The sequence below is a fragment of the Pelobates fuscus genome, chromosome 1 (assembly GCF_036172605.1).
Source record: "Pelobates fuscus isolate aPelFus1 chromosome 1, aPelFus1.pri, whole genome shotgun sequence".
Classification (NCBI taxonomy): Eukaryota; Metazoa; Chordata; class Amphibia; order Anura; family Pelobatidae; genus Pelobates; species Pelobates fuscus.
The window spans coordinates 326,302,687-326,324,664 of record NC_086317.1 but is presented as its reverse complement, the minus strand read 5'-3'; the positions used below and the strand labels follow the sequence as shown (position 1 = coordinate 326,324,664).

General features: G+C 44.2%; 1 protein-coding gene across 1 annotated transcript in view; it reads right to left on the bottom strand.

The window, feature by feature from the left end:
- CARS2 (cysteinyl-tRNA synthetase 2, mitochondrial) overlaps window positions 1-21,978 on the bottom strand; it is a 74,999-nt gene that overhangs the window by 13,539 nt on the left and 39,482 nt on the right. The window contains exon 8 of the mRNA XM_063459798.1: window positions 12,136-12,269. Within this exon, the coding sequence (XP_063315868.1) occupies window positions 12,136-12,269 (134 nt within the window). The remainder of the gene's footprint in view (window positions 1-12,135; window positions 12,270-21,978) is intronic.

Here is a 21,978-nt window from a genome sequence, read left to right as displayed (position 1 = left end):
ATATATTGGCTTTGACTAAACATGTTTGAGGGCCCTGTAGTTGTATGTTCATATTTTTGAAGAGGTACTCTGAACACTATAGCCACTACAGTGTGTTCTAGTATTCCTCTGGCACTGATATACAAAAATGAACCTTAAAGCCTTTTGCGTTAGCATATCAGTTTTGGACATTATTCACTAGATGAGGAAAGTCAGCTGGCAATCCAAATTTGGTATGCTAATGAGGAAATATAAACTTTTGCTTCTGCATAATTATGCACCTGACAGATCCAAATAGGACTCAAAACGTGAGATGTTGTCAAAGGCTTCTGGTACCACAACAACTAGTGTGCTGTAGTGCTTAAGGTTCTTCGAGTATCCCCATAAGTTTATGGACTTCTTAAAGGGATAGTTCCAGAAATAGGTGTGCCATTGCTATACAACCTTATATTTCTCCACTTCAGATTTTTGTTCCATTAGTTATAGTTTGTTTAAAAGTGCTTACTTAGTGATTTTCAGACATTACTGGATGATTCGAGTTCAATTTGGAATTGCTAATTTGTTTGCATTACCAGTAGCTGCTTAGCTCCTAGGCCTATATGGAAGGCCTCCACTAGAAGACTGAGGGGAAAACCAAATGACAGAGGTTTTTCGTAATCTTAAAAATTACATAACATTTAAAAAAAAATGTAAGTCTCTGTGTGTCGTGATATCTTTTCTAGCTGGGATAGTAATGGTCATCAATTTCATTTTATTTACAGTTCTTAAAAAATATTTAATTTGTCACTAGGTTTGTCACCATTCCTGGTTTCAATACTAGGGCTATCACCTATGGATACTGCCCTGCTCTGTATAACACCATCTATATTAAAATTGTAATATGGTCGAAAATTTAAAGTTCTGGTACATTTTTATACCAAGTATAGAGGTGTTGTTATGAAACCCTTACGCCCTCAAGTAAAGCGCTGAACTGATATATGAAGTTTCTCATCTACCTCGACCTTGCTGAAATAAGCAGGAAGTTACATCTGCATAAAGCTTCTAGTTAGATCATACCATAGACAATTTTACATAATTCACAGTGTAGTAAACACCATAATACCGTATATGAATGTGGTCTTATACATTGATTTAACTTAGACTTATCATTTCAAGTAAATGTTACATCTCTACTCATTTCATAAGATTTTGGAAAATGCTCTGGTAGGAGTGCTAAGAACCGTTTTACAACGCTGTCTATTAGTCCAAAGATAATAATGGGTTTAAACCACGTGGCTCCTTAGTATAAATTAATGAGTGAAGTACGTGATTAACAATGATATATTAAGAATAGATTGAGTCCGCACTCTTCTTAAATTGTCATTCAAGGTGCAATTCCGGACTTGAGGCTAGTAGACACCAATACATACGTTAGAAATTTAATATGATCCAGGCACTCAAGGGTGATAAGATGGCAGGTTTATTGAACAGCTGTTGTTAATGGTGATAAGATGGCAGATTTATTAAAGTTTCAGTGCATGAACTGAGTGCCTGAAGCATCTTTAATTTCTTACTGTGTTACAATGTGGCATAGTTCATCATTCGCATAAGCTCAGAGCTCCTACCATGTCTGCCAGAGATTGTCTAAGGTCAGGTAAAAGAGAGATTACATATACATATGACAAACGTTATGGTTATGCATATTAAAATGTATTTGAATATTTTCTTTGCATTTTTGTAACGCAACTATAGCCATCAATTATAATAATTGTGAAAAGTAAGTGCATTATGCATCCTGTAGAACAGCATGTGAATCTAAATACATTTCCATTCCACTCTCGTGATTTTTGTACATGAACATGTAGCATAAGATGTTAAATAATACATCTATATCTCCATTCATAGAAACATAGACTGTGACAGCAGATAAGAACCATTTGGCCCATCTAGTCTGCCCAAATTTTTTAAATACTTTTTTAAGTCCCTGGCTTTATCTTTAATCTAGGATCGACTTATGCCTATCCTATGCGTGCTTAAACTTCCTCACTGTGTTAACCTCTACCACTTCAGCTGGAAGGCTATTCCATGCATCCACTACCCTCTCAGTAAAGTAATACTTCCTGATATTACTTTTCAACCTTAGCTCCTCTAATTTAAGACTATGTCCTCTTGTTGTGATAGTTTTTCTTCTTTTAAATATAGTCTCCTCCTTTACTGTGTTGATTCCCTTTATGTATTTAAATATTTCTATCATATCCCCCCACTCGTCTTTCTTCCAAGCTTAGTTAAGATCCTTTAACCTTTCCTGGTTAAAGTAAATGTCCCCTGTTCACCATATAATGATCTCTGGGATATGTGTATGCATGCTTTTAACCAATTAGAAGACTTTGACTATTGAGGCTAACCTAACTGTACATTTTATTTTGAGACTCTGCTTAAAATTGCACTGTTAAATCTTAGAGTTCAACGAAAGCTCGACCTCATCATAGAAAGATTGGTAACTGGTTTTAACAAGTGTAAAAAGTGTTCTTACACTTTAAGGTTATATCAACAAATTACATGTGTCAAAAAGAACATTATATTTGAATCATACATGTTATAAGCCAATGAAAACAAGCATCCTAACCATGGCCCCAATTAATTTTTTTGAAAATCTTTTCAAATGAATTTATATTTAATAAAGTTGTAATGCAAATTGTATCTGTGCTTTCCTTAATTAGAACCGGTTTGTTTCCTAAATATAAATCATTGCTTCTTAAAAATTATTTAAGCTGTCTGGTTAAAGTTGTGATTGTAAGAATATTCCATATAGGAGTAGCTGAGATCAATATCCAAGGAATTACTTGTTCTAACAGTGAGGTGATTCTCAAACTATCAGGAAATCAAGCGGAAATGTAAGGTAATATGGAGAGATGGAAATAAGATCCTGAGGTTTAGCCGCGGCTGATGTGGTGCCCAGAGTGGATTAGCCTGTTTGTCAAGCAAGGAGGAAAATAGGAGTGCAACACAGGTAAGGAAGGAACACATTAATAGTGCAGGATGGTCCAGGCAGGTTCCGTTTAAATAGCCAGATGTAATGTGATAAAGCAAAGGACTCAAAGAGATAGTACCAATACTCCCCCCCATGGAAATTCCCTTAGGGAGTAGTAGACAATACCGGATATTTGGCATGAAAATCTTGGACTAGATCAGGAGCATGCACGTTATAATGCGGCAACAATTCATTACATCCAGGACTTTAACCACCCCATTTAACTAGATATTCCCTTCTGAGGAAATTTTATATTTAAAAAACTAAACTCAAAGGGTGAGTTTGGATGTTAGCCGTTTGACTGAACAGAAGTACTCCAAATTCTTAAGATTAGTTCATATTAAAAAGGGATATTTACTTCCTTCCAAAACGGTGTCTCCAGATGTCCGACGCAGCTTTGAGAAAATAATTTACTGTAGATGTAAGCTGTTTGGAGAAATATGAAACATGATGAAGAGGGGATGATGGAGTTTTCCTCTAAGAAAGAAAAACTCCTACAATAATATCTGAAGCATCTATTCCATAACAAATGGGAGGTCTGGGTTGGGTGGTTGCAGAATTGGTGCAGAACTGAATTTGGCTTTCAGAATGGAAAATGCTTGTCTCTTATTCTCCCCAATCAGAAAGAGAAAGTGTTAAAATGCCACAGGGGCATTACATAACCGAGATGGCATTACTAAGTATTTAAAGTGGCCATAACCAGTACTGAATGTAGTTTTCCCATTCATCGCCTTCATGCACCCTCAATAAATTATAGGTGCCTCTAAGATATAGTTTAGTAAAAATTTAAGCATTTTTCACACTTTCCAGCATTTCTAGTATCAGTGTAAGCGATTAAAAGTTATTTTAGAGTAGCTAATCAATGATAGGTCTAATGCTCCATCTTTATTTGTATGAAAAATATTCCTGCTCCAACAGGTGATGTAGATTAGAAGACCTTATGAAACCCTTGGCTAAATTAATGTCTAAATAGTCTGAGTGTTTGTAATTTATGTTCAGCCAGGGGATATATGTGTACATAAGGTATTTTGGTTGCTTGTATTAAATCGATTTGGCAGTCTCCAACGTTGAAGCCGAGAGGCTTTTTGCTCGCTAAAAACATCTGTGTAGAAGGCATATTCTACTGGAATGATGGGTTTGACAAGAGTTGAGAATATTTGTGAAGACTGTATACAAAACTTACAAGACTCAATACAACAAGGGGAATTGATTAGGACCTCTAATCAATCACAGGAAATAGAAGGATTTTGCTTTTTCAAGAAAGTGAGACATAAGATCACTTCAAACAAGGAAGTTTTTATTATTTAAAAACTAATGTACCTTATTGGTAAAAATGTAGATTTGAGGTGTATTTTTCACAATAGGGACAGATTTATTAAGAGACCCATCAAACACAAGGAATATATCAAACTTATCCTCTTCAATCTTTGGAAAATGGTAGTCATTGACCAATTTATGAAAGAGGAATTGGTTCCTGAATTGAGTACAATCATAACTAGTTTCTCTGTATTTCAACGTGACTTGGAGGGTACAGTGGGGAAGTGTATTTGAAGATGAAGTCGAATAATAAGTATTAAAATAAGAGATCTTACTCTGTTGGTATCTATTCGACAGTTTAATTACCATATAGGATATCGCACTCTCCTGGTTCCAGGGTGCAACCAGGCCTGAGGTTGGCCAATCCTCACATTGTAATTTACAGAAAATAAATGATGGTCCAGGCACTCAAGGTAAATCCATAGAGCAGATTAATTGGAGCAGATAAAAAGCAATGTTTTGGCCCACAACAGTACCTTTGTCAAACGTTGCTTTTGGTTAAATCCATGTTCATTGGGAAAGATTTTTGGGAACTATTAATATGCAATGAAATTGTATCGTTGTTTTCCTTAATTATAACTGGTTTGTTTCCTAGGAATAGCAGAAATATAAATAATTATTTCTCAAAATTTATTTAGGCTGTTTAAATAATATCTTAAACAGTTCTTCCTTCCCACAGAATCATCATGTGAAGACTATAGCAAAAATAATAGCAGTTTCTACGAGTTTAACCCCTTAAGGACCAAACTTCTGGAATAAAAGGGAATCATGACATGTCACACATGTCATGTGTCCTTAAGGGGTTAAAGAAACACTAAAACATGTATTCCTGACACTATAGTTGTAATAACAGTAAATAAGTCCTCGGCTCCCTCTATTGCCTTTAAATGGTTAAGTTACTCACATTTTTTCCAGCGCTGCATGAGTCTCTGTTGTTGTGGCAGGCTCAGCTCCGCTCCGCCTCCATGCTTGAGATCGTCAAACTTGATCTCAGCCAATCCAATGCTTTCCCACAGAAAAGCATTGGGAGGCTACTGTGCATGCGTAGAAAAACCACAGTGCTGCGCCAATCAGCATCTCCTCATCTCTGAAAAGGCAGTGCTTACATTAAAAAGCCTGCAGGGACATTAAGATGTACTTGTTCTGGTGACTATGGTGTTCCTTTAAGTAAAAAAAAAACAAAACAAGTAGCTTAGTAGATAATCTACCTTTAGCAGATAATCTACCTTTTTTTTGCTGCCAGTGGGACAGAAAAAGACAATTCTTGGAGAAAAGCAGCTAAACAGAACACATTTTTAGTACTTGGCAATGAACAACCATGGGAGGAACTTAAAATAGTAACAAATATTTGAAAGCAAAAAAAATATATGAGGAAAATGTCCTAACCAAGTCATGATCCAAAAGAATGTCCATAAAACAAAGCCAGGGGTCTGATTACTGGAAAAAGTCCTCTTGCGTCTGGTTAAAGTTGTGATCCATACGTATATTATGTATAGTGGCAGATGACGTCAATAGAGATGGAGATAAAATCCTAAGGTTTAGCAGCGGCTGAGCTAGGGCCTCAGAGTAAAATAACTTATTTGACAAGCAAGGAGGAAAATAGGAGTTGCAACACAGGTAAGGTAAGAACACATTAATAGTTCGGGAAGTATCCATTTATATAGCCAGATGTAATGTGATACAGCCGAGAACACAAGAGATACTACATGCATTACTAATCCTGACTAAACTTTTTTTTAAAAAAATTATATTTTGAAAAATATTTTAATATCGTAATCTTTTGATATATGGATGTATTTTTATTTTAATACGTGATATATTTTCTGATATTTTAAAATGTTGAAAAAATATTTGAAAATCCTAGGCAAAAATATATAAATGGGGGCCCATGTTATGAAAGAAAGGGAAAGAGCAACACTACTTTAAGAAGCAAAGAAAAAACAAACAGGGAGATGACTGTGGAAAAATCACTTACTTAAAAAGGGGCATCAGAGTAGTGATATGAGGAATCTTTAATTGAAAAATTATAGATTGTGATCCTTGTTAGTAGATAGCACGGTCCTCTAGGGCAAAACATGCACAGTCCTTTTATCTTCTTATAATCCCGGCAACTTTATTTGTAAATTTACACATCAGGCAGCAGCAAATGAAACATAAATGCAATGATGTAACACAAATCCCTACAACAAAAAGCCTAGCTCGTCTGAGCACTAACTCACATCAGATTCCCTATCTATCAGGGGTTAAACTATAACAAAATTTGTGGGTTTCACCAACCTAGTGTATTTGTCCGCTCTCAGCACTCCAGAGCTCCAAGCCAGCCTTGACTGCTTCCTTCCGCACTCCTAGTGCTCCAAGCCAGCACTCCCAGTGCCTCAAGCCAGCACTCCCAGTGCCTAGTCTCCTTGACTCTCTTACTGGAGAGAACACCCTCTCTCCTACCTGCTTCCTGAGAGAAAGCCAGCAATCCCCCTGTACCTGCCTAGCAGGGAGTGGTTTATTCCCACTGCTACAGCTGATCATCTCCAGCTGAACAGTGGGCTGGAGACAGTCCAAAAACCCTGGCCTGGATCTTTGTCTCCCAAGAAAACTACTAAACTGTGGAGTGGAGCATTGGCCCACCCTTCTCCAAATACTCCACCCCAGGGGCCCATAACTAAACAAAGCTTTGTGTTGTGCAACACAAAAACTACACATACTTCCCCTGGGGTTAAAAGGCCTCTCTGCCTTCACTTTATCACATATCCTCCCCCCCAGCTCAGACCCATCGGGTCGAGCGGCCTTAGAACACAAACCGTGAACATTCACGTCACCTAGGGCTGTACCAGCCCTGACTTGCTCCTCAGTTACAGGAAGTGGCCTATTGTAGATGGCTGCTACCTTGCTCCCTTGTAGTTTAAGGAACCTCCACCCAAGTGGATAACCCAAATAGTTAGCTTCCTCAAATCCTAGATAACACTTGTTAGCGGTCAAACCGGTAGCCCTTACATTATGCACAACCAACTGGACCTTCATCAGGTGTGCTTCCAAGTCCACCCTGTGAATCGCCCCACCGCCAAGGTAGGCAGCTGCATTCTCTCTGTGGGGCCAAAGTATCCTATTTATATGCAGAAAGGGGGCTGGTGCACTATGCAACCTGAATGGCCGTACTTTATGTTGCCATAACCCCTTGGGAGTAGAAAACGCTGTCCTTCCCTTTGCTTTCTCTGTCAGGGGAACCTGCCAATACCTTATGACCAGGTCCAAGGTACTCAGATACCTGGCCTTACTTATACGCTCTTGCGTTTGAGCTGAATGTACTACAGGGCATTTAACATTTACAACCTCAGTGACAAACTCTACCTCTGCCTTGGGGTATGTGCGGGTGTCACCATGTGTACATACAATATTAAACATTTGTCTAATATCACATTTCTCTGGCTGAAGCAGAACACTTTTCAAAGTAGCCTCGCTCCCTGAATCAATTAGTGCTTGTGCACAATTCCCTTCCACCATCACCACTTTTAACTGTGCTGTAACACCACCAGTCGCCATACACATCTTTAAGCAGGTCAATACAATCCTATGCAGAGCCCTTAATACTATGTCACATTGTATTGTCTCTTCACTCTCAGGACTGTTATATGTAATATGTCCTTGTAGGAGGCAGTTGAAGCATCTGAGCTTTTTCTCAGTCTGGTCTCGTAGCCATAATGGGACTTTTGGGTACACTCTACCATCATATTTATATTGTCCCAGGCTCAGTATCAGGTTTTGTCCTTTCTTTCCAGTTTCCCCGCTAATATGGTTGTTAGCGGATCTAAGCTGAAGATCAATACGGTGTGGCTCCTTAGCAGCCAAGTTCCTCTCAATCATCATCATCTGCTTCCACATCTGCAGCTTCTGATTTGATAATCTCTCAACGTCGGAGTAACTTTCAAGCGCAAACTTTACAAAGGCTTGGCGTGTAATTAGCCTTTTTTTATCAGCTAAAGGCTTGTCAGGGTCTGCAGATATTTGGTCATATTGGTAAGCCTGCATCTTCTGGAAAAGGCGGATAAGACTCTGCTTTCGAATCTTCAGCTGGGTCCACTTTTCATCCCACTGCCACACAAGCCACAAGTCATTAGTATTAAGTTCTGGTTCCACATATTCTTTTCTGTAGAATGCAATAAAGGGGACCCCAAAATGCTGATTCCTCATGAAATTTAGGGCCTCTCTGATCTTCTGTATAGTGCTTGGACCCTTCCTGCTGAAGGTGGCTCCAATTTGTCCACGTTCCAGGTAGTCCGTGCTTTCCTGTAGAGATATTGTTGGTGTTGCAAAAGCATTTCTATATATCCAGTCAGCTTCTTCTTCAAGCTCATCATCTTCATCGCCTGCCTCATCAGGTGATAGTTGGAAAGAGACTTCTACATCGTATGGCTTTTCCAACATTCTCAATACCCGCTGTACCTCGCTGAAATCTCCCTTCTCAGCTGCATCAATTGCGTTTTGAGCAATATAATTTCTGAGCACAACTGCCGGATTGTTAGAGTCCATTATTTTCACACGTTCAACCACAAATGTATCATTATCCCCAGTAGTTGCTTGGTCTTTTGACAACCGAGTGCTGTACTTGTGAAGCCATTCTTCCCAGAGTGCACGGTCATTACTCAGTAGCTGGTCTTCACTGGACTCTTGCAGTTTATTGTAGCGTTCGATACGGTCAAGCTCCTTACATATGTTGGCTTTTGTTCCAATCAAAGCAAATAACTGAGGGTTACTCTGCGCTAACATCAGCATCACTGACAGTTGTCTTGGATCCATTTTGGGTTTGAACACCACCTTTAACTCGTCCAAGGAAGCGTACTGCTCAGTTAGAATATCTAGAAAATCCTCTGCGCTGACGGAATTCCCAGCATACTTGCTGAGCACTCGGAAAGTATTTGTAAAATTTGCTCCCATTTTGTTCATGGTTTCCAACAGGTCTGAGATAAGACTGCTGTCCTCCTCGAGCTCTGCTTGAATCAGGCCAAGCTTCTTTCGCATCTTCTGCATATACCACCTCTGGAACTCTGAATCATACTCCTCATCAATTATACTTTGACTGATTTCTACCGGAAACTCTGGTACCAGCGACTCAGCGAGCTTTCCCAAGTTCCACTTACAGATTTCTGGTTGCTTGTTGTAGGCATAACGACCCATGTTATCCGACCCATTGCAAATGTGATCTGGATCATACCTGTCCATGAATCCATATGGGCCATAATCAATAGTAATCCCAACAATGCTCATGTTATCAGTATTTAACACGCCATGGCAAAATCCAACACACTGCCACTCTGCAACAAGCCTGGCAGTCCTCCTGGTTATCTCTCTGAAGAAAGCTGCATTTCGTTCAATCTTGTGCTCTGCATGTGTATTCTGAATGTCTGGATAGAACGTACTGATAACATAATCAATCATTTGGATGCGAACGTCATTTCTGTTGACACTAGGACCCCTTCTGCCTGTTAATTCATCAGTTTCCTTGAATATTTCAAAAGAGCCAAATCTAAGGAATGTAGGAGCGATGCGTAAAACTATAGTAGAGCTTTCTTCCTTTGGGTTTCCCTCTGCTTGCTCGGCCTTGAGTGGCCACCTCCCAATGTCAGCAATGATTTCCTCTGGGCTGTCTGGCGGTCTCCCTGCTCCCTTGGGGGTGTCCAGAGACGCAGTCATGGCCTCTCGCTGGGTCAGGACAGCCCCGGTATCAAACAGCCGGTCAGGCATTCCGAGTCTCGCCTTTAATCCCATGACTGTGTTCCCAGAATCTGGCAGCTGTTCCAGGTAGTCAGTGCGCCCAGGCCTTGTAGCAGTAGTCTTTGCCAGCAGATCCAGTTCTACAGCTCCCGGACAATCATTCAAAGTCTTTGTAGCAATACCAGGTGTCTCTGAAATATTTTGTTCTGCTACGCCAATGTCACCTACTTTGTAACTTTCGCCTTGGTCTGGCTTAGCTGCGGACGTGCCCATTTTATCATCACAGCATGGTTCTGTAACAGTCGCTCTCTCTTGAATTAGATCAGAAGCGACTACATTGCCTTTCTTATCGTGACTTTGTTTTGTCACTACTTCTCTGTCTTGCTTTTCTCTGCCAAACTGTCCAACAGCTGGTTGACATTTTTGGGTAGCCTCTGCTACTAAACAGTGCACCGCATTGTTATACTCAACTGGGATGCCTTGCTTCTCTCTATTAAGCTCAGCTCCTTCGCTGTTGTCTTCTCTGACTCCCCAAGTCAGTCTGTTTTTCATGGCTTTAACTTGTTCACTTGGGTGTACATCAGCGGCTTCTGCTTCACTTTTTATTACACAAACCGGCTTGACACTGCTGGCCTCAGCCACAGTAGTTTTTTCTCCTTTTGTTGCCTTGGAAAGATTTATCAGCACCTTTCTGTTTTCTAATGTCTTTCCAGCTTTCTCTTGAAACATGCAAGATTCAGTTTCTGAGCTTGAAAATTTTTTTGTTTCCAACTCTTTTTCTAAGACTTCATCTGTTGTGATGTCACTCAGAGCAAGTTTGAGGCTTTCACGTGAAGCTGCAATGTTTTGATTCTCATATAAACACTTGTCAACTTCAGTTATCAGTTTGTCTTGTTCTCCCTTCTGATTCTTCTGCTCCTCACGGGCTACTTTAAACATCTCCGCTTGTGTCACAACAAGTTGTTTCACCAAGGACTCAGTGCACTCCATTTGTGTTTTGGCCAGGACTTTAGCACCCTCTGCCTGGGCCAGCACCAGTTGCTGCAGGGCTGCACTGTTTTCTGCAGCTCTCCTGTTAGCCTCCTGTTGTACAGCAGTTGCCTGTACCAGAGCCTTCAGCAGGTCCTCCATTATAGCACCACGCAGGTAACAGTCTTAAAGGTACAGTGCTTTTTATTCGATTAGCAGGTCTGCCAAAATAAAAGTCCTCAATAAGCAGACCCACGGATGACTGGCACACCCACAGACCCTCAATGTGCTACTGTGCCCGCATTCTCCACCATATTGTGATCCTTGTTAGTAGATAGCACGGTCCTCTAGGGCAAAACATGCACAGTCCTTTTATCTTCTTATAATCCCGGCAACTTTATTTGTAAATTTACACATCAGGCAGCAGCAAATGAAACATAAATGCAATGATGTAACACAAATCCCTACAACAAAAAGCCTAGCTCGTCTGAGCACTAACTCACATCAGATTCCCTATCTATCAGGGGTTAAACTATAACAAAATTTGTGGGTTTCACCAACCTAGTGTATTTGTCCGCTCTCAGCACTCCAGAGCTCCAAGCCAGCCTTGACTGCTTCCTTCCGCACTCCTAGTGCTCCAAGCCAGCACTCCCAGTGCCTCAAGCCAGTACTCCCAGTGCCTAGTCTCCTTGACTCTCTTACTGGAGAGAACACCCTCTCTCCTACCTGCTTCCTGAGAGAAAGCCAGCAATCCCCCTGTACCTGCCTAGCAGGGAGTGGTTTATTCCCACTGCTACAGCTGATCATCTCCAGCTGAACAGTGGGCTGGAGACAGTCCAAAAACCCTGGCCTGGATCTTTGTCTCCCAAGAAAACTACTAAACTGTGGAGTGGAGCATTGGCCCACCCTTCTCCAAATACTCCACCCCAGGGGCCCATAACTAAACAAAGCTTTGTGTTGTGCAACACAAAAACTACACATACTTCCCCTGGGGTTAAAAGGCCTCTCTGCCTTCACTTTATCACAAGATGTAAAATTGTATCAGTAGTTTCAAGGTAGCCATAGGTTTAATTTAGGTGTGTGTTTTTTTTTTTTATTTTTTATTAAGAACATAATCTACCAGATTTTGAGAAGAGTAATCCTAGAGGAGTACTTACCAGTGTGAAGAAAATAGTTCCCCCACCCGTCACACTGATGATATGCCTCACACTGTGCAATTTCATTTTCATGATGCGGGAATGCTAGATCAATCCCACCAGTGTGGATGTCAAGATGTCTACCAAACACAGAACTAGGGAAGAATGAAAGGACACAAAAACAGTCTGTAATATGTGCAAACAAAGCAGCAAAATAAATACAATACATTTATTTATATAGATTTTAAAAAAGGGCAATGTTTTGTGGGAACTGGCTTCTAGAAGGCAGTTATTACAATAATTCCGTACGAAGCAGACAAAAATAATAAATAGTGAACATTTGACGGTCAGTTAGAAATAATTAATTTATATTTAAACAAACCTCAAACTATTAAGAAAGCTTTCTACAACAAGCAACCAAGAAAAATTCCATACGTTTTACAAGTGTTATGTTCATAAACACCTTTATCCCCAAAAAAGGAATCTTACTTATAGTTCATTGGTTGTCTGTTCTTTCCTTGGTGTGCTAAGTTTTTTATGTACGGGAAGGTAAACGCCTACAAACATCTGAAGGATGATACACCAAGGACAGAATTCCAAGATACTGAATCTTTACAGTAGCTATAGCATGACTACATAATTAATCACTAGAATGCTATAGTAATCCACATTTAAAAACCACATATTACAGGAAAACATGGGATGGTCATGCAACAGACGCGTCCATACTGACGGCTGCCATCAGTTTACTCACATTCTGTTCATAGATTTATGAATGAGGCTGTGCAATGCATTATCCTGAGATGCCTACCAAGAAAAAGTATACTGTACACAGTAGGAGAGTTTTTTTTTGTTTTTTGTTTTTTAACTTCAAAGGTCAAAGAAGGTTGGGACATTCTTTTTTTGCCTTGTGAAAGACATGTCCAATACATAAAATATGCCAAGGACAATAGAATAATAAGTGGTCCATCACTCCTCTATAGTGGAGTTCTCCTTTATCAAGGCAGTTTACAAAAGGAATGATTTGTCTTTATGGTCTGAATAAAATCAGTGGTTTGGAATTATAATGTTAGATAGCCTTTTAAATGTATAGATTTAAGATTAAGGAAAACACAAAATAACAATTAAAAATGTCTGAACACCATATTGAAAAGAAATCTAAAAGACAATACCCTCACATATAACCAGTGATGATTGGTATGGGAAAAACATCCTTTATTAATTGCTAGGATACGTATGAAGTGGTATGTCCACTAAATGTCTCAAAAAAAAGGAGTAAGTTTGTCTCTACAGGGGAGGAAATTAAAGGACCACTCTAGTGCCAGGAAAGCATACTCGTTTTCCTGGCACTAGAGTGCCCTGAGGGTGCCCCCACCCTCAGGGACCCACTCCCGCCCGGCTCTGGAAAGGGGAAAAGGGTTAAAACTTACCTTTTTCCAGCGCTGGGCGGGGAGCTCTCCTCCTCCTCTCCGCCTCCGTTCCTCCCCGTCGGCTGAATGCGCACGCGCGGCACGAGCTGCGCGCGCATTCAGCCGGTCACATAGGAAAGCATTCATAATGCTTTCCTATGGACGCTTGCGTGCTCTCACTGTGATTTTCACAGTGAGAATCACGCAAGCGCCTCTAGCGGCTGTCAGTGAGACAGCCACTAGAGGAAATAGGGGAAGGCTTAACTAATTGATAAACATAGCAGTTTCTCTGAAACTGCTATGTTTATAAAACAATTAGTTAACCCTAGCTGGACCTGGCACCCAGACCACTTCATTTATCTGAAGTGGTCTGGGTGCCTAGAGTGGTCCTTTAATGCAAGTCTGCCTCTATTTGCAGGGAACATTAAATGTTGCAAATTATGTTAACCTCTCTTCCCCAAGTGGCAACAGTGTATCGGTAATAGTGACTCATAGGAGAGATCCACACATTGAAATGATAGAAGTATGAAATAGTCAATCCTGCTTAGGTCGTGCACACAGCACGTATTGCCTAATAAGTTGCCCGGGCACCTTGAAGGATGTTTCTCCCGGCTATACTCAAGTTTAACAATATCATACTAGTAAATCTCTATGTTTATGGAGTGCATATCCTTGCAAGAAGTAGCTAAGAGTATGAAAGTATCAATCCTGTTTGGGTCATGCACCCTACACCTATCTTCAATGCTTAAAGATTGCCTCTCTTACTTGTTCTGTGAGCGAACATCAGGTTTCCTCTATAAATTCTCTAGGCAGGTGCTGTAGTGGGGAAAGGCATGGATTGCTATCTGGGGGGCCCTCTGGTACTTTAGCTATGCGGTTAATGAGCTCTCTGCATTCAAATTCGATTGAGCAGGGTCCTCTTCAACCTATTGTTCCTGTAAGTTTATTTGTAATTGTCCTATTTATAGTTAAATCACCCTCTCATAATATTGTAAAGCGCTACGGAATCTGTTGGCGCTATATAAATGGCAATAATAATAATAATAAATTTGATGTTGAATTCATTATTTTGTGCATCCTGTAGGTATGCCTTCACAGTCTCTGACTTGTCTGAGGTCAGTTAAGTCTAGAAAATATAATTCATTTTTTTGTTTAAGTTTTAGTAAGACTTTTATTAGAATTTTCTAATGGATTAGACTTGGTTTCTATATATTTCAGATGTCTAGCCCTATATCTCCAGACAATACAGATAAACGGGAGAAATGTCAGAATTAGACAGCAGTTAAACGAAAAGCCTCCTGCAAATCTAAATATTTGTCTTGTGCAGTATCTCGGGTGGCTGCAGCAAGAAATGTTGCAATCAGTGCTGTCGGGAAGCACTAAAAAAGTAGCAAGCAAAATGATTTGAATATTGTTTGTCCCGGTTTCAAGATAATCTAAGTCAGACATTTGCAAACTTCATGTAAACTAGTTACCAAAACAGCGCGCTAAAATAATCTGCAAATATAAAACACAAATAATAGTGCAGACTGTCTGAATACACTCCTATACACTTAGAGAAATCTTAGGAAAAAAACTCACATGTCCCAGAGCCTTATCACCCCTGGCTCTGGGTTTGTAAGGCTCTTTTGGAGGTCGGAGGAAGCTTGTGGAGGCGGGCGAAACGCGTCACACGAACGTCACTGGAGGGGCGGACCCGGCAGCGGTCACGTGATCGGACTGATCGGACTGCAATCAGGAAGCGTTTTTACAATATTTGTTTATGCTTTTATGTGGGTGACTGTGAGTCTATACCCACCACATCCCAAGTAAGGGTTTTAACTTTTTTATGTAATAAACTTACCTAAGATACTATTCAATTGGAGGTCCTCCCCTTCTGTTTTTACACACAGCACAACAAGGATCAACAGTGAACATATCCTTTGGAGTATTCAGCAGTGTGGGGATATCCCCTCTCCAAAAGAGCCTTACAAACCCAGAGCCAGGGGTGATAGGGCTCTGGGACATGTGAGTTTTTTTCCTAAGATTTCTCTAAGTGTATAGGAGTGTATTCAGACAGTCTGCACTATTATTTGTGTTTTATATTTGCAGATTATTTTAGCGCGCTGTTTTGGTAACTATTGTCTTTTCTTTGCACTTTTTTTGTGTATTGTATTTTAAGTGCTGCCATAATATCTGTATGGGTTTCTATAGCGCTCACATATTGGTTTGATTTCATGTAAACTAGTTCTATAGAGGCAAAACTTGAACCTATTCTTTTTTTTTTTTTTTTGACAATCTGAGTGTTTATTTAGGTTTTATAAAGACATTATAATATTACAAACATATAAGCAGTTATAAGGGAAAGTGAGTAAACATACATACATAGAGGGGGTAGTACATCAAGATAAATGTGCGAAGCGGGTTGGGCGTTCTTATCTACATTGTGGATGCAGGAGACCCAACCGGGGGTTTCAACCTCGACTCGTAGCAGGGAGGTTTAACTTAGTCGCCCAGAGTCATGCGGGAGACACAGGGCCTTTTTCTGCTTATGATGTCGAATGTATATCACAGAGATTGCTTAATTGGTCTTATATGCCCCCTAACTCAGCTTCCTTAGATGATTTCAGAATGATGCCTAGGTATAGGTTAGCTTGGTAGACTAATCACTTAGTTTTATGTTGTAATAGTCACTTTACTGAAATCCTAATTGGAGATGCCCTGGGCCGGCGCAACTCCGCATCTTTATTGTCTCTAGTCGGTCTCTGTCTACCCCCCTGTGGGAGGGGGGGGGGGAAAGGGGAAGAGATATAGGTCGGGGGTAAGTCTGAGTGGTAATGGATCCCTTGTCAGGTCTTGTCAACGTCGTTTAGGTGCCTGGTGGAGTGGGGAGGCATCCCTGTCCATATAACTCAAGTGAAGGCGGGTGGTTTCGTCGTCTGTATACAGCATGTTACATCCGTAACCTTAGCTTGGTCAGATGGCCATATAGTGGGGGGACTGTTGTTTGGGCATGGTAGGAAAAGGGCAGTTGGGGAGGGATAACAGGGGGGGGAGAGAGGGTCGGCAACAGCAGGGAGGAAACCAGGAGGAGGGTCCGCCAGCGACACCCCGGCCCATAGCCCAACAACCCGAGTCTACCCACACTCCCGTCTATTCAGCTCCACGTCTCCGGGAACCCGCCGGTACACGGGCCATGTATTCGATCCAGGGAGCCCACAGCCGGGCGCACTTTTCCGCCGTCCCCTGTAGGTCAGCTGTGAGGCTCTCCATACTGTATATTTCTTCTACTGCTTCCATCCAGTTAGCTATGGTGGGGGTTGTTGTGGATTTCCAACGGGCGGGGATGAGGCTCTTGGCAGCGTTTAGGAAGTGTCGCGTAAGAGATCTCTTGTAGGCTCCTAGGGGCATCGTGGAGTGGTGGAGTAGCATCGGTAGGGGTTGTAGTGGTATGTCGGAGTCAAGGATCTCGCGTAGTTTCTCGTGGACTTGTCGCCAGAATGCCGCGATGGGCGGGCATGACCACCAGATGTGTAGGTCCGTGCCATCGTCCGCTCCACATCTCCAGTACCTAGCTGATGGTAGCAACCCCATCTGGAAAAGCTTATTGGGGGTCCGATACCAATTCGTCATGAGCTTGTAATTGGTTTCTTGAAGTTTCGCACTGGTCGTACTCTGATGGGCGAGGACGTGTATTTTTTCCCATTCCATTTCAGAGAGGGTAGTTCCCGTGACTTGTTCCCATTTCGATTGGTATCTCGCAGGGGGGAGCCTGGTAGCTTGCAATATCATGGAATACAGCGTGGAAATACCTCGCGGCAGATGTCGATTCTCCGTACAGAGGGTCTCAAAGCCTGACTTTTTCCTGAATAGTAGTTGTTTTCCCTGGAGAGAGCTGTGGTAGTGTTGGATCTGATGGTATCGGAAACGGGCTAGCCCCGTTGGAGGTGTTGAGGAGGTTATTGTCTCTAAAGGTTTCAGATGTGTGTCTGCACACCAGTCGCCAAGCCATGGGGCGTTTGGGTTACCCAGGCCGACGATGTCCCCGGGGGCCAAGCCTCCGGCAATCTCAGGATTATAGATCACTGGGGTCAGCGGATTGGGGTTGGTGGTGAGGTCGAGCTTGTACCGTAGTGTCGCCCAGATCTGTAGGGTAGCTCCAATGAGTGGGTGAGACCTGATTTCTTTAGTCTGTGCGGGTTTTGGCAACCAGGTAATCCAGGGCAGGCGTTCCTTGGAAGCAGCCCGCTCTAGACCAACCCATTGTTTATCTGTGTCCAGCACGTGCCATTCTATCACCCTGAGGAGGTGAGCTGCCTGGTAGTATGTTTGTATCGAGGGAAGTGCCACCCCACCCTGGCGTTTTGTTCTAATCAGGTGCGTGTATCGGAGTCTGGCTACTCCCGAGGCCCAGACGAAGCGATTAATGGCCATGGACATCTCGTTGAAGAAGGTTTTGGGGATTTTGATGGGGATCGTCTGAAACAAGTACAGGAGGCGCGGTAGGAGGTTCATCTTCACCGCGTTTATCCTCCCGAACCATGAAATACAGGATCCCCCCCATCTTTTCATGTCCGCGGCCAGTGTCCGTAGGAGGGGAAGGAAGTTTTCCGTGAACATCTTTGCTAGGTCTCTCATCAGCCAGATGCCGAGGTATTTAATGCGTTGCGTGCACCAACGAAATGGGAAGTTTGCCTTCAGATGGGTTGTTAGGCCGGGGGGGAGCTCCAAGGGCAGAGCCTCGGATTTCTCCGTATTCAGGCGTAAGTTGGAGAGCGCTCCATACGTTTGAAAGGACCGTAGCAGATTGGGGAGCGAGACTATCGGATTGCCGATAAAGAAGAGCAAGTCATCCGCATAAGCAGCCACTTTGTGTTCCGATTTGGCTACTTTTATTCCCGTAATACCCCCATCCTGTCTGACCGCCGCCAGAAAGGGCTCTAGCGTGAGGGCAAACAGAAGGGGGGACAGGGGGCACCCCTGTCGTGTGCCGTTGCTGATTGGGAAAGCGGGGGATAGTGCTCCGTTAATCCTCAGTCGGGCCTTCGGTGATGTATATAGGGCTGCTATCCATGTTCGGATGTTGGGGCCGAAACCCATAGCCTGGAGGGTTTCTTCCATGAATTGCCAGTCGACTCTGTCAAAAGCCTTCTCGGCGTCGGTGGAGAGCAGGAGGCCCCCTCGGGAGGTGGTTTTAGCGGAATGGATGATATTGAGGGCTCTGGTCGTATTATCTTTCGCCTCCCGTCCTGGGATGAAACCTGTTTGGTCCGGGTGCACCAGATCTGGTGCTACCTCCCCCACACGGCGGGCCAGGATCTTCGTGAAAAGCTTAAGGTCCGCATTAAGGAGGGAGATAGGTCGATAGCTGGCGCAGGATGTGGGGTCCTTACCCTCTTTGGGGACCACCGCTACTGTGGCCATCAATGTATCCTCCGGGAACCTCCCACCGTCCAGCAACGAATTAAGGCTTGTCAATAGTTCGGGCATGAGCAGCTCTTCAAATGTCCGCAGATACCTCACCGGGAAGCCGTCGGGACCCGGAGCCTTGTTTGCTTTTGCCGCCTTAAGGGCTCCTTTTAGCTCCTCTAGGGTGATGGGGGCGTCCAGGTCCTCTGCTTGGGTCTGCGTGAGTTTCTGGGTGAGATGTTGTTCCAGGTATTCTCGAATGTCGGCACGTCTCCGAAGTTTTGCCTCTGCTCCTACCTCCTTCGGTAGGTTGTACAGTTTCGCATAGAACTCTCCAAATTCTTCCATGATGGCTTGTGGCCTCCGTTCGGGAGGCGAATTAGCCTTTTGCAGGAGAGTAATGCGGGACTGTCTCCTTTTCTTGCGGAGCATGTGGGCCAACAGGCGACCGCATTTGTTCGAGTTCTCATAGAAGAATCTCCTGGATTTGCAGAGTGTGTGCGTCAGGTTCCGGGACAAGAGGGAGCGTAGTTCCCTCCTCGCCTCTAGCAGGGGTCGGAGATTGTCTTCGGTCGGATCAGCTCTGTGTACTATTTCCAGCTGCGCTGTATGTTTGTGTAGGTCCTTCAGTGCGTGATTTTGGTTCCGTTTGCGTCTTGTGCAGGTCTTAATAAAGTGGCCGCGGAGGACACATTTGTGGGCTTCCCATCTAACTTGTGGAGAGGTGTCCGTAGCCGGGTTCTCCAGGAAGTAGCGTCGGATGACTTCTCTCGTGTCTGTGCACACTACTGAGTCCCCAAGCACCTGTTCATTTAATCTCCATTGTCTGTCACTCGGTTTAAACAAGGGTGAGCGCAGCGTGGCTAGTACCGGGGCATGGTCTGACCAGATGGTCGTCTGGATGTCGCAGGTCAGAAGGAGGTGCAGGTATTCCTGAGCAATCAGGATATAGTCCAGGCGGCTGTGACCGTGGTGGACCTGTGAGTAAAACGAGTAGTCCCTGTCTTCCGGATGGAGCACTCTCCAAGCGTCAGCCAAGCCCGAATCTCGCAGGGCCTTCCCGACTGTCCGAACACAGAGACCGGAGTGCGAGCTGCACCCTCTAGAGGTGTCGAGACGAGGGTCTAGTGGGACATTAGTGTCCCCAGCTACAATGAGTAGTCCATCCCGGAACCGGTCTAGGAGTTGGAGGGTCCTTGATAGAAATCGGTGTTGTCCCGAGTTCGGGGCGTAAATCGCGGCCAGCGTATACTTCTTATCGGCAATTGTACCCTTTAGGAATAAGTAGCGCCCGTTCGGATCTATTTTCGTATCCAGGCAGCAAAACGGGATGTGTTGGGCGAATAGAATTGCCACCCCTGCTCTCTTGGCTGACTGGTGGTTTGCGAAATACCCAGTTGGGAACCTCGAGTCCCTCAGGGGGGGGGGAGCTGCACCTTTAAAGTGGGTCTCCTGGAGGAACGCTATAGAGGCCCGAGCCGCCCACAGGGACCGGAGCAAATGAGACCTCCTTTCCGGGGTGTTAAGGCCCCTCACATTGTTGGTCCAGAGGCGCAGAGGGGCCGGGCCGAAACCCCCACCCGGGCTCCCAGCCATAGCCGACAAGGGGGGGGGAGGGGTGGGTTCGGAGAGTGGGAGGGAGGGAGGGGTGCAGTCTGGGGGGGGGGGGGGAAGGGTAGGGCAACTGTCTGGGGGGGGGGGGGGGAGGTGAGGTAGGGAGAGAGGTCAGGAAATAGCGGAGTTACCGCTATCAAAAGTGAATGGACTTGACTGTGTGGAAGGCGTCCGTCAGGTCTGAGTCCCCAATCCCTTTAAGTGACTCAGTCGCCCGCGGTCCTCCCGTCCGTAACCCGCAGTCTGTCCTCGGGGTCGTACACAGAAACTGTACAGGTATATACAGTGCAATCAGTGTAAATGTGGTACTGTGTGAAGAAAAAGTTTAGTGTGTCGTAAACTACAACGTCCGGCCCTCGGCCGGTCTGATTTGAGCAAAACTAGGGCTAAGGTCTAGGTACTGCCCTGGGTTCGGTTGATATGTTACAGGTCAGGGGGCTTAAAACAAGGCTAACGGGCCAATCCTCAAACCCCATCCCCCCGGGCTTCGAGGTACACCATATGTTACTGGACCTATTGCTACCTTTTACACACATTCATTTCCCCTACCCAAGCCACCCCAAAAGCAACATACAAGTTAGGTCGTTTAGCCAGTTCACCCGAGTCCCATCCGGGTGATGTTCTCCGGAAACCAGTCCCCCACCCAAATCCCAGGGAGGGGCTGACGCTTGGGGGGGGGGGGTGGTGAGGTGGTAAGCTTAGTTACTGGATAGCGTCCCAAGTTCATGGTGATGCCGATCTGCACAGGGGGGGGGGGGGGGCAACAGCAGAGTCATCTTAGGCCAGTGTCCGAGGTTCAGACCCCCCTCCCAACCTACTGGCTATTGCCCACTATGGTCAACCGCGATGCCCATCCCAGGTACCTCAGTAGTGGACCTCTTCTGGGCTCTAGTAGGAGGTCACTCTTCAGATCCCGCCGGGCCTCCAAGCATCCGAGCAGGGGAGACTCGCTCTCTCCGCGCGTCCGGCGGTGGGCTGCCCGTACCTCGTCTTCGGTTGGGTGCCAATGGTGTCTCTAGAAGCCAGTTACGGGTGCGTACGAAGGGGATGTGTAACGCACGTAGAGTGGGGGCCACATCGTCTGGCCATCGGATGTGCAGCCAGGTATTGCCCTGTCGAATCTGCAGGCTGAACGGGAAGCCCCAGCGGTATGGCACATTTTTCTCCCGTAGTATAGCAGTTATGGGCCGAAGTGCTCTCCTAGCGTCTAAGGTCAGGCTGGAGAGGTCCTGGAACAGCGCCACGTTTGCTCCCTGGAACGATATGGAGTCTGAGCCCCTGGTGGCCGCCATTAGTGCGTCTTTCAGGCTATAGGCGTGTAGGCAGCATAGCACATCTCTGGGTTTCCCATCTTGCCTCGGGGGGCCCAGGGCTCTGTGGATCCGGTCGAATTGGATGGTCTCTGGGCAGTTGCGGCCTAGGATCTGCCTAAACAGGGCCTGTACGGTCTCAG